The sequence below is a fragment of the Rhineura floridana genome, chromosome 3 (assembly GCF_030035675.1).
Source record: "Rhineura floridana isolate rRhiFlo1 chromosome 3, rRhiFlo1.hap2, whole genome shotgun sequence".
Taxonomy (NCBI): domain Eukaryota; kingdom Metazoa; phylum Chordata; class Lepidosauria; order Squamata; family Rhineuridae; genus Rhineura; species Rhineura floridana.
In genome coordinates this window covers 42393444-42407286 of record NC_084482.1, presented here as the reverse complement: position 1 = coordinate 42407286, position 13843 = coordinate 42393444, and the positions used below count along the sequence as shown (strand labels likewise).

The 13843-nt window shown below is 39.6% G+C and overlaps 1 protein-coding gene across 4 annotated transcripts in view; it reads right to left on the bottom strand.

Moving 5' to 3' along the window:
- The window catches only part of HELZ (helicase with zinc finger), a 215500-nt gene that overhangs the window by 136412 nt on the left and 65245 nt on the right, over positions 1–13843 (bottom strand). For all 4 annotated transcript variants that reach the window (XM_061615575.1, XM_061615573.1, XM_061615576.1 and 1 more), the window contains 3 exons: positions 6593–6791; positions 3342–3449; positions 2166–2463 (listed from right to left, as the gene is read on the bottom strand). In XM_061615575.1, the coding sequence (XP_061471559.1) occupies positions 2166–2463; positions 3342–3449; positions 6593–6791 (605 nt within the window). The remainder of the gene's footprint in view (positions 1–2165; positions 2464–3341; positions 3450–6592; positions 6792–13843) is intronic.

The following is a 13843-nucleotide window of genomic DNA, read 5'->3' as shown; positions in this document are numbered from 1 at the left end:
GACAGAGTGAGATCTGGGGATGAGATCAATAACGTGTGCATGCGTGCGAATACTGTCACTTTTGTGTCTATGTCCTATGGGGGATATCTAGCCAACAGAACCTGATATTTGACTGAAATGTTTTTGAGTTAATAAATACTAAGCATGCGTATTCACAAAGGAGAAGGAAATGTCTAATCCTGCTAACATGAAAACAATTGCAACTGGTGTTGTCATGCCATGCACTTTCTTTTTCCATATCTGACTCATGCAAGTCCTTGTACAGTATAGCTGTACCAGAATGGCTGTAGCAGTGCAACTCCTTGACTCAAGGTACTACATTGATACAATGATCCTAGCAATTGATCCTGTTAGTTTCTCTTTTACATCACACTGCTCAAACTACAGAATTGTTTCTGCCTGTGTCTGCCTGCATGGCATTAATATTTTTTAGATCTTTAACAATAACATACCCTCTCCCACCTTTGGTGGCAGCTTTTTACTAAGCAGGAGACAGATAATTATGTTCATCTTTCATCACAAATCAAACAGTCCTCACTCATTTTCTCCTTTTTCCTGTGGGCGTGTAAATTTGTTGATATCCTTCTTATAGCAAAGGAAAACTTGAAGACTTCCTTTGCCCTTTGCAACCAAGGCGCACAGACCCACATTCTACAAAAAACACTATATCCATGGCAACATGCAATTTAACTGTAACATGACATGGGAAACTAATAATGACCTCTATTTTTGCATTTTGTTGCACTATTGGTGACTGGTTCAGACCTGAGCCTTCTGTTTTGTCTGTTGCCTCAACTTTACCAGCAACAGATGGCTTCTGACAATACATCTTCCAAAGTAATTAATACTTCCTGAGTTACATGGATAAGCCTATGGATTTTTAGACATCCTTATACTTTTAAACCTTTTTTCTGTGTAGCAAGATAAGTGTGTTCAAGGCATGATTCACATGTCACTGAAGTCAAAGGAGTTCTTTGAATGGCATGATGGAATTATGCTTCAAAAGATCATCAACATTAGAGTTACTGGGACCTTCTCTATATATCTGTCAAAAATAAGTGACCAGAAAGTACTTAATTAATTTCATTAACTTTCTACCTTCTCAGTAGGCAAGTTATTCCACTCTAAGATAGACTACTACACTCCAACAATTTTTAGAGTTTTACAGCAGAAAGACTAGGCCTATAAGCAGCATAAAGCCTAACTGTATACCAGAGAATGCAGGCTCTTGTGTGCACGTTCTCGCTCTGTGGCCTAAGATAATCTGGAAAGGCCTTGTGCTACATGAGCCTTCTGTAACTACTACCAAGACTGGTGATGAAGGAGGGTTTTTTTAATGTTTTTAACATTGTTTTGTTTTAATGTATTTTAAGGTCTTTTTATGATGTTTTAAAGTGTTTTTAGTGTTTCTATTTGCCGCCCTGGGCTCCTGCTGGAAGGAAGGGCGGGGTATAAATAAAATAAAAAATAAATAAATAAATAAAAAATAAATGACAGTGCAGCCATATGAAATGTTACCCCAGTGGTGACTTTAGTATTGCAAATTTTATTGTAAACAGCCTAGAGGAGGAGGAGAATGTTGTGTACTCAAGGAACGGTGATTTGTAACAGAGAAATAGTGAGGGAAAGAAGGTCACAACCTTTCCCTCCCCATCAGTGTTCCCTTGAAGCTCTCCTCCCTCCAGCCACTTTTACCTGTGTCTCAGGCCTATGTTTATCTCACAAAAACAGGTATGGAATACCACAGGGTGAGGAGGGCTTTCAGCAGAAAAGCAGCAAGTGGAGAACACATTAAACACACACAAACACAAAAATCTTCTCCAATAAAACAATGCCTTTTCAAAGACATTTTATAGTGGAGAAGCAGCTATTGAGTGGACATTACATTTTGTACACTGTTTTAGTGCCGTTATGACACCAACGCTTTTTAAATGCTTAAATAAATAAATAAAGATCATTATTTCAATTTTTCTATGCGGCTGTCTCAGGTAGCTGAAAGAAGAGATTAGAAAGAGGAAGGTTCTGAGAGTTTTCAGAGTTAGAAGCACAAATACAACAATCCTATTGTCGTTAGTATCAGAAACTCACACAGGCAGCTTATAACAAAAAAAGTAACACAGACTTTCCAACAAACGCATTTGTTAACAAAACCATGCAAACAATACCTTCTGTTGAAGCAGCATCAATCATCACTCGCTGCATCAAAACTGGTTCAGTCCCAAAATCAAATACCACAGTTTGGCGAAATGTCCCAAAGATTTCTGTGCTAAAGGCTATGCTGATTTTGTACACCGAGTGATCTATTCCATTCTGGGTCATATTTCCTCCTATCCACTCCTGGCAGTTTTCTGGGACTTCTTGTGACACCTGGGTAGTACTATCTCCTGCAGATATTGTTGTGATACTAAAATGAGGACGATGTGCATCATAAAGCAATGCTACCCGATACAGCATTCTTGCAGGCTATGGAAGAACAACAAAACTGTGTAAATAATTGTGGTGTGTGTGCTTTTTTAAATCTGAAGATGAGCTTTACAGTACACAGGCCAGAATATCACATCCTAAAGCAGAAAACCATCACTTCTACAAACTTCAAAAATGTCAGCTCCCATTTCTAAAAAGGCAGAAGTTTGTAGCGTATTTTGGTCAAATAAACATAGCATTATGTAAGAAGTTACCATTAAAGATCAAAAGGCTAGAAGTTTGGACTTTCAATTATATATTTATTTATTGCGGGGTAGGGGAGAGAGGTTTGGAACTTCTGCATTTAATAATACATCACATTTGCAGAATGATTTATAGTGTTCTGAATGCTTCACCTTCAATAGTCAAGTAAACCTTACAGCAATGGGCTATGGGCCAGTATTATCATCTCTGTATTAGAAATATGGGACAGAGGCTAAGAAACAGGTTCGCCTGAGGCCACTTTGTGAGTTCATGGCCAAAGTGAGGTTTGAACTGGGGCTCACTCTCAGGCACAGCATTGCACCAGCTTTCAACTCTCATCTCTGCTATGTTCCTGTACTAGCTACAGAGTCCCATTATTTCAAAGAAACTAACTTTTCTTCCCCAGCAAAAACAACAAGCCTGTAAATATGAAGTCTGTATGAAAGGTGGGAGCAGCACATTTTGCAACCAATACAAAGCATGGGAAATTCTGTAATTATGTGCATATTTGCACACCTGCACACTTTCTAAGGTTACAGCAATCAACAAATGTGGATATTCTGCTCATTAATGTGGAATACCACCTTCAAAATTAGGTGCTGAAAATTTCAAATGCAAACTTATTGAGTGAAAACAATACCTGTAAAGTAAAAACAAACAAACAAAGATCCTACCTTACATGTGAGAGCAAATGTCCACATCTGTTGTGATTTTTTGGTGGTGACAGTAACTGACAGTTCAGGGTTATGTTCAATTCCCACACCATCTAGGCATTCACTAAGCTAGAGAAAGAAAAAGTTGAATATTCTATAGGGTAACAAGTCAACAACAGGGCTGAAAACATAACTCACTAATGATGGACCATTCTAACAAGTCAAATACTACTGAATGCCTATTTTAAATAAATCAACTACAATATGTACTAAGGAGCCAATTCAGTCATAAATTGTAATATCTATTGCTCTGTTTATACTTAAACACACCCGCATGCACGGGCATGTGTGCGTGCACACACATGCACACACACACACACACACACATCAGGAAGAACTTTGTCCTCATCACCATGAATATGAAACAGTATCACCCAGGACCTTATACAAGCTTACAAAACAAACCTATACATGTCTACTCTGAACCTCAAAGCTCACTATCATTTTAAACACATATGTGCAGTTCTGTGCTGCAGCGCATTTAAAGGTCTAACTACTTAAGCCAGCCTAACAAGTACGAGGATGTTAAGTTACCACCATCACTAAACCTTACCTACACTGACTGATTTCAACTGAACATTACTGACTGGTTATGAGAACCATATGTCTGTGCCATACCCGCTCCATTTTGTCATCTTGTTCATAAACAATCAACTTCTATATTCATGACACCCTGCAATACAGCAAATACCTACAGGACCTAGTTTACATTGCTTTACCAAGAACATGGAACTCAGCAAATAGTCACATGTTGAATAAATAGCAAAAAGATTGACAGAAGCGAAATGTGTAATATAACCAGGTTGAAACTCAACAGAATGAAATTACTGTAATTAAGCAGGGGTCTAAAATAATAAAAAGTTCCCATACCTACTTGTCAGAACACCCATTATACCCTTTAGAATAATTCCTCTGTAGTGCAGAAACTGTATTTTAATCAATTAAACATTTAAGTCATATTTCAGTTTTCCTAGGTTTAAACTTACTCAGCAACAGATGGATTAAAAACTCCTATGTCAGTGGTAAGAACTAGTTGAATGCTATTTGCCAAACATCTGAAGCTTTTGAGCTTCATAATGTTCTCCCTAACTGCTATTTGGTATTAATGAACAATCATACAAAAGAGTGGATGGACGGTGCCTATAAAACCCTAAAGCTGTCAACCAAGAAGTTGGCAGGAACAATAATACAGTATTTTCGCCAAGTATTTATTCTCCTAATACAATTCTGTCCTGTTATAGAACCTGGAAGAAGGAGCTATCTGTGAAGAATTGAGTCATTTTGCACAACCTTGATAGGGGCTCAATGTCAGGGTGAAATCTGCCCAATCCCAAATCTTGAGGTTCTCCATGACACTTGCAGAAATCAGATTCTTTGGTGAATATTAACAGAAAAAATAGAGTTGCATATTTTCAACCAGGTCTAGTAGAGAGTGCCAGAATCAGACTCTTCTGTTAGTTTGAAATATAAACACACAGAGAGAGATTACTGTGTCAAGTTTGCCTGGCATTCGTCTCGATGTTGAGTTGAATAATACCACTATTATAGAGTGAGGTGAGGTGTTCAACATAACATTTTGCCTGATCTTGTGGGCTTGGTTTCAGCTGATGAGGTCTGAGGGTATGGACAAAGTGCTTGGAGTGGTTCAGCCTAGAGCATGCTCTCTCAACTCCTGCCCATTACAGCTTATTCGAGCTAGCCAAGGGGAGGTTGCTAGGTGGATTCAGAGACTGATTAACATGTCCACACGCCTTGAACGAGTCAGTAATGCGGCCACTCCCAAAGAAACTCTTCCTGGACTCCAATGTACTTGCCAGTTAACACAGTCACAACTACCCTTTTCGGGGGGTAAGGTTCTTGACAGGGTGGTGGAAATCCAGCTGCAGACACCCTTGAAGGAAGCTGATCATCTTGACCCATTTCAGACTGAGTTCAGGCCCCATTTTGGGATAGATCTGGCTTTGGTCGCCCTGATGTATGATCTTCTTCAGGAGACAGACAGTGCAAGTACAACCTTATTACTCTTGTTTGATGTCTCAGTGGTTTTTGAAACCCTTAACCATGGTATCCTCCTGGCTTGTCTCTGTGAGTTGGGGGCTTTGTATTGCAGTGGTTCCACTCCTATCTATGGAGCCAGGTTCAGAAAACAGCATGGAGATATTATGAGTCAGCCCTCTGGCAGCTGTGCTGTAGGATGTCACAGGGCACTATTTTATCCTCAATGCTGTTTAATATCTTTATCTATCACAAAGAGTTTTCATTAGATTTGAGGAATGGTGTCATCAGTATTTCTTTCTTACATCTGAATCAGGAGAGACTGTGGTTGTTTTGACCAATGCCTGAATGCAGTGGTGGACTATATGAGACTGAATCCTGTTAAGATGGGAGAATCTGTGGATGAGCGGTTCCCAGGTCTGGGAGTTGGGTAGTTCATCAGTTCTGGACAGGGTTGCACTCCCTTTGAAGGAACAGGTATGTAGCTCCAGTGCTCCATCTTTATCACTGAAGGCTCAACTAATCTCTGTGGCAAGGAGTACCAATCATCAGGTTAGGTTGATATGCCAAGTATGCCCTTTCCTGGACAGGGATCGTTTGGCCACTGTGATTCATGTGCTAGTAAAGTCATGATTGGACTACTGTTGTGTGTGTGGCTTCCCTTAGGATTAGTCTAGAAGCTGCCACTGGTGCAGAACACTGCATCCAGGTTATTCAGTGGAGCACCTGCACACACACATTACACCTGTGCTAAGGGAACTGCACTGGCTGTTCATAAGTTACTTGTTCATAACATATAAAGCTCTCCACAACTTGGGATCAGGTTACCTAATAAGACTGCCTGCCCCTGCATAGATCTGTAAATTCACTTAGATAATCTGGCGAAATTCTACTTTTGGTACCACACTCTGTAGTGTATCAGAGGGTGGTGACCTGAAAATGGGTATTTTCCGCTCCTGCTCCTGTATTATGGAATGCCGTTCCATATGTGAAGCAGCAACCATCAGTTGCTTCAGATGTCTTGTAAAGACATATCTTTTTGGCCAGGCTTTTCCTGTTTTTATATTCTTTTATATTATTTTATGTTGTATTTTTGTTTTAATGGCATGGTTTATTGTTCTTATGATGTACATCACTCAGAGATTTTTTAAAAATATTAAGCAGTTTATAAAATGCTTTAGTTAAATAAATAAGCAAGCAAGCAAATTCTCTCTTACCACTTTCTCAGGTGATAATGAATTCATCCATTTTTCAATCAAGGATTCCATGTAACTTCCCAAACATTGTTTGTTTTCCTTCTGCTGCTTTAACCTTATCAAGCGACATGCATAGCGTTTCTGCCATTCTGTTAGCTCTTCCTGGGAATGTGCTGAAGTACACTGTGCACTATACCTGCAGATTCCTTGCTCTAAAAATCTACACAAAACAGGAAAGACAATTATCTCTTCAAATTTCCAACTGCAAAGTTTCTTTGAAGAATTTGAGTACTGAATTATCCAAAAGTATGGAGAGGTTTTTCTTTAATGCACAACTAATATAGTGTGCCCAAAGTGGTTTGAACTTGGGCTTCTTGAATAGCGCTCCCCTCCAATGCTTCATAGCTTTTGAAACAGGGATTTTTAAAAGTAATTTGTGGTACAGCTTGAGAGTCTGCTTGTCAAAGAAAATGTGAGCGTGGCCAAACCCATGAGCATACCTAAAGTAGGTCTTTGGATCCTAGCAACAGTGCCATTTCTGCTCAAATCTGTTCTGGACACTTAAGGAGCGTTTTAAACAAGACAGATACTATTTTGCATCTGCTCTCTCACAAATTGCAAAGAACTATCCAACATCACCAAAGCACATTTAAAGTTCAAATAAATACATGGTAAACAAATAGCCCTATAGATATTTCTCTAAAGGACATATATTTCAGTACATTATCTTTCCAGTTTTCTGGAGTGATAGTGACACCATGTGGTCCTTTCTGTCTACATCAGGTTCATGCCAGTATAAAGGAAACATCTTGTGGGGCACAAATCAAATGTTTGCATCTATAACACTACTGTATATATCAAATGGTTCTCTCAATATGTACCTATCACTATAAACCAACATTAATAAATAGAATAGAAAAACATGAATACTCTGTTCTTTAAGCAGCAAGACAAATAAAGGAATTATCATTTGACTAAGTAAATTTTATATTTTTCATAGTATTAAAATGCTTATAATATTGAAGTTCTTCATCTAATACCACTTTCAGACACCCATTCATCTTCTTCTGTGCCTTTTATGTAATGTCGTGCTGGAAAACCAGTGTCAAAGCAGGCTGAGCCAAATGTAAAAGTACATAAGAATCCCGGCCGAAGCTGCTCCACATTTAGAGAGTACACAGCTAGCTAAAGCCAGTTTCATGAAATCTGAAAGCATTTTAAGAAGTATAACAATTTAGCAGCTGAGAAAAATACAAATTAAAAATCTGATTGAAATGTAGCCATCCATTCAATAAATTCAATCAGTTAACTTATTTATGTGTTTAGTTTAACTCAGTGATTTTACATATCCCCACAAACACTTCCTGTAATACTTTGTGTTTCCTTGATATTTAAAATGGGGACAGCTCAAATATTTGGCTGCAGTGGGGAATGTCTATGCCCAATTCCCAATTTGCACACCATTTTCATAATCAAGGAATTACTGGGGCTATTCTAATACATAGGTTTGGGGCCTAACTTCCATGAGCAGAACTTGGCTCACAGAATGAGGTTTTTTTGCTTCGCCTTCTTGCTGCAGCCCCCTGTGCTTCTCAAAACTCTGCTCTTGGGGACAGGGGGTCCTCTGGGATGGGATAGGAAGTACCACAGGGGCCTGCAGTAGTAAGGAAGAATCAGTAAATTAGGGACCCCCCCCTTGTGAGAGACTTTGGATTCAAGCCATATATTTTGGTGCTGACAGCTTCTAGTACCAACAAAAAGGCACTTCATAGATCCATGCCACAGCTGGATACCTACACAAATACACATCCAGATGTTAGGGCAAACATATATAGCACTGTATAGTATCATGTGTCATTATTTGTGTGCCTAGTGCTTTGCCATGTAACAACAGACAGCAATGTAAAGAGATTCCCTAATGCATATAGAAAGTGGCCCATAGACAAGAGAATAGACAAAGACTTCACTCTGCTGAACTTTCCTGTCTTGTACCAATGAAGGTTTGTGCTGGGAAAGAGAGATAAACATGGAAAAACTGACCTCCTCCAGGTATACTATACAGTGCTCTCTCCAGAAAAGCACCCTTAGCACATACATTAGGATCTTTTCAGCACAATTGGCACTAAAAGACCATATTCTTCCAAGCCTATCAAAACTACATTTTATATATTTTTGTAAACTAACTTATTTTGTAAACTAACTCTCCCCAGCTTGATTTTAATTATGTTTCATATTGATTTGAAGCTACTGTTTATGCTTTTATGTTACTTTTTGTGTTGTATACCTGTTATATTGATTGATTTTAGCCTTTTGATTGTAACTTATATTTTACTAATTTTAAAAATCATAGAGAACATGGTTAATGGGTGGAATATGATGGGTGGTTTATTGTCAACATAAATAAATAAAACACTGACTTTAATGATGACAATTAACACAATGCATTGCAATAAGTAACACAAGGACAGCATAATTTGTCCCAAGTGAGAAAGTAAAACAAACAAAAGAATCAGACCCCAAATTGGCATGCTAATGAATGGATAATTCTTAGGGTATAGGAGGTTCACTTTGCATGTTTATCACTTGACTGCAACATTATTTGCATCTGCAAAGCTATCAGATTAACAAAGAAAATAGATATTTGCTATCACTTTGAATGCATTGCTTTTCAAGAAATTCACATATTCAGCTGTGCACCATGTACATGTATGCACGAACCCAACATATCCTTAACATGCAAAATGTATTACAACCATCCTCATAACAGCCATATGTGTAATGCCAGAAGCATGATTCCATTATTCTTCCAAGTCTTTAAAAATTAATTTCATTCACCAGGGAATCATTACTCTAATCTCTGACATAATGCAAATGTGGTATACGACAGAATGCACTGTATAAAAGGCAATACTTTAAGAGATTGATTATTTATATATTTATATTTATATCCAGCTACATCCCATGAGCTCAGGAGGGAGCTTAATTTTAAGTTAAAGTCAATGGAGACATCGTTTGATTGGGTACTTATGCTTTTTTGCATAGCTTTTCCTACATAATTGTAATAAGGCATGTTTTCAAACTGAATAGGATTTCACACCTGTCTACAAAGCCTCATTTGCTGTGTATACTACCTCTAAGTATGTGGTCTGATAAGATGTTTTGAGACAGATAGAAGAATACTAGGAATACGCCCAAGTCTTATGACTATAGCATGGAAGCAACTCTAAACTACCCCCTTCTACCTTCTTGGACATGAATAAAAGGGAAGAGTGTCCTTTCCACACACAAAAGGGGTCCTTCTGTTCAGAGAAGAGACAGTCCAGCAGAAGCTTCCACTGCAGGAAGAACAAGGAGGCAACTTTCAGCTATTTCCCCCTTCCACCCGTAGCCCCCTGTGCCACTCTTCATACTATTTTGAGGGTCCAAAAACCCTTGGAGCAGCTTTTCATTGGGCCACAAGTGAAATGAGGAATCAAAGAAATCTGCCTCTCTGCTTCCTCTCATGGGAGTGTCCTTTGAGCAGAGTTCCACTCACAGGGCTCTGGATCCAAGCCAAGGTATGATAAGTATCTCAAAATATGCTGCATATTAAAATACAAGTCATATTTCAACAAAACACAGTTCAGCAACATACAGTAAAGTAACAACAATATTTCAAATAAAATTTCCTCTCCCAAGCGAAAGGTACCCTGACCCACCCCATTACTTAGTGTATAATTCACTAATAGGCAAAAAAGCATGCAGTTTAAGAATGTACCTATAGCCAACAGATATCTCTATCAAACTTAAAAAGCGGGGAAATTGGGCAGCTATACTAAATGCACCAGGGGAGCTGGAGACCTGACCTCCTCCCTGAGATATTGGACTGCCCTACAAATTTGTCAAAATGCAAACACAATTTGGGTTGGTCTTTCACAGTCCAATCCACTTCCTGTGTAGCTTGGAAGAATTTGGTAACAAGTGCCTCTGAGCATATGGTGTTTTTTAAAGTCTGATAGCAATATCTGTTGGCTATAGGTATATTCTTAAACAGCAAGGTTTTTTGCCTATTAGTGAATTTCTCTGCTTTTTAGTCCGCGAGGTAAGAAACAGGATCCTGTGTAAGTTTGCTGAGAATGGATTGATCATTTGCATGCTTATTGAGTTCAGTGGGATTTACTTCCCTGCAATCATACTTAGGATAGGTGAAACTGACCACAAGGGATGAGGAGGGGAGGAGGGGAAGGGGAGCAGGCAGGAGGGGGAAGAGGAGGGGAGGTTTGATTATTTGCATGTTTATTGAGTTTAGTAGGATTTACTCTCGTGCAATCATGCTTAGGATAGGTGAAACTGACCACAGGGGATGGGGAGGGGAGGAGGGGAGGAGGCAGGAGGGAAGGTTTGATCATTTGCATGTTTATTGAGTTCAGTGGGATTTACTCCTGGGCAATCATGCTTAGGATAGGTAAAACTGACCATGGGGAGGGAAGCCTGGAGTAAGCATGGGAGGAGAAAGAAGGAAGAGGGGAGAGGAGGAAGAAGGGAGAGAAGAAGGGAAAGGCAGGTCTGATCATTTGCATCCTTATTGAGTTCAATGGGATTTACTCCTGTGCAATCATAGCTAGGATAGGTAAAACTGACCATGGGGGAGGAGGTGGGGGAGGGGAGAGTAGAGGGAAGGAAGAAGGGGGAGAGGGTAGCAGAAGGAGTAGGAGGGGGAAGGAGGAAATTGGAAGGGGAGTGGGTGAAGGAAGGGGGAGGGAAGGGGAAAAAGGGAGGTGATGGGAGGGGGTCATTTGTTACAAAGTACTTTGCTTGGCCTGGATTATTTCTGATCAAACCTGCTTCGGTACCGGCTTCCTGGACCGTACCAACACGCGCTACAACACGGGTTATGGGCCCAGCATACGGTCCAAAGAAGGAGGTTCTGGAGCTGTTCTGATCCGTTGCTGAAGAGAAAGTAAGCAGCAAAAGAGAGGCAAGTAAAAGAGTGAGCAACATGGAGATAAACCTGTCAACCGGGATGCTGATGGAAAGATTGAGTGCCGTTAATTATGCCAGTTGGAAGTGGAGAATGAAAGCAGTTCTGGTCAAAGAAGATTTATATGACGTAGTGGAAAATCCCCCTCCGGCCGCTCCATCAGCAGTGTGGACGAAGAAAGACGAGAAAGCGAAAGCATTTATTACTCTAGGGCTGTCTGATTCTCAACTGCTACACGTAAGAAATGAGCCGACAGCACATGCAATGTGGGAAACGTTGAGGGCTGCCCATGTGCAACAAACAGCAGGGAGCCGGCTTTGTTTAGCGCGGAAACTTTATCAGATGCATTGACTATGAGTGAGCATCTGGCTGAATTTCATCGATTGTTTGCAGATCTTCAAGATAGAGGAGTGAATCACAGTGACATTCAAATGGTTTATATCATTTTATCTTCATTTGATCAAAAATGGGACAATTTGGTGACAAGTATGGAAACTTTACCTGATGGGACTTTAAATTTGGACTTTGTAGAGCAAAAGCTGCAACAGGAATGGAACAGAAGACAGGAGAGTAAAAGGACTGAGTCTAAAGAGGCTACAGCAGCACAACAGAATTATTCAAGAAACAGGCAAGAAAATAAAACATGTTATTTTTGTGGGTCCCAGGGACATATACGGAGACATTGTTTGGGTAAGAAAAGAAGAAACAGGGACTATGGATGGCAGAAACCAAGTGTAAACTTTATTACTGAGGAGGACAACAAAACACTTAGCTCTAAATGGCTTCTGGATAGCAGGGCGTCTAATTGCCTGATTACTGACGCAAGTTTGTTTTACACTTCAAAGCCTGTTCAAGAGAAGATTTATCTAGCCGACGGATTGACAAGAGACGTGATTGCCAGAGGCACTATCAGGTTGAGTAATCTTAGAACAATATTGACGGATGTACTCTTAGTTCCTAATTTAAAATATAATATTCTTTCAGTGAGAAAATTAACTCAACTCGGTTGTAAAGTGTCTTTTGAAGGAAATAGATGCATTGTGCAGAAAGGCAATGAAATATGTATGCAGGGGACGTTGCAGGACTCAATGTTTATAGTACAGAGTGAGCATGCTGAACCAACATGTGCCTGGTTAAGAGTTAATAAAAACGTACACGATAATTGTATTCATGAGTGGCAGAGAAGATTAGGGCACGCCAACTTCGAGAAAATTAAAAACACCCCAAAGCATAGTAAAGACTTAAAGCTAACAAGTTGTGAGCATGTAGAGGAGTGTGATGCATGCTATAAAGCAAAAATGACAGTGGCACCCATAAATAAGAGCGTTGAAAGCACTACCACGGAACCTTATCAGCTCATTCATGTAGACTTAGCAGGACCTCTACAGTGTTCAAAAGGAGGGGCAAGATTCTACTTAGTGATTGTTGATGATTTTTCTAGATTTACACATGTGTATTTATTGAAAAAGAAAAGTGAAGCGGAGGATAAATTACGCACATTTATACAGAGAACAGAGACACAATATGGGGTTATTATTAAAAATATTAAATCAGACCAGGGGGGCGAATTTACAAGTAATGCATTGAAAACATATCTGGAAAAGAAGGGAATAACCCAAAGTCTCACTGCTCCCTTCTCCCCATTTTCCAACGGGACAGCAGAGAGAAGGAACAGGTCTCTGCAGGATTCAATGAGAGCAATGCTAGCAGATGCAGAATTGAATAATACTTATTGGGGTGAATGTATTTTATATACTGTATACATACAAAACCGTCTTGTACACAGAATGATTGGAATGTCTCCCTACGAAAAGTTGACAGGGAGAAAGCCCAGGCTAACACATATTGAGCATTTTGGAGCAAAGTGCTGGGTGCATGTTGCTAGACAGAAAAGACATGGAAAAATGGCCCCAAGAGCTCAGGCAGAATGCGTTTTATAGAATATGGGTACCTGAAACGCAACAAGTAGTACTTAGCAGAAGCATAAAAGTAGTAGATCAGCCATGGAAAAATAGTCAAACAATTGTGCTTGATGATGCAAGCAAACAGGGTGCAGCAAATATTCCTTTTGGTCCTCAAATACCATTAAGAGATGCGTTAACTGATTTGATTAAGGGTGGAAAACATAACATTAAAAGACTGAGGAGTGAGGACAAAGTGATGCAGGATACAGAAGTGCCAGGAACAAGTGCAGGCTCAGGTGCAGGAACAATAAAAGATGAGAGTGAAGAAACAATGGAAATTGACAGTGTCAGACGTTCTGAAAGAACAACAAAAGGAAAACCGCCACATAGATTCACATTTAATGTAAC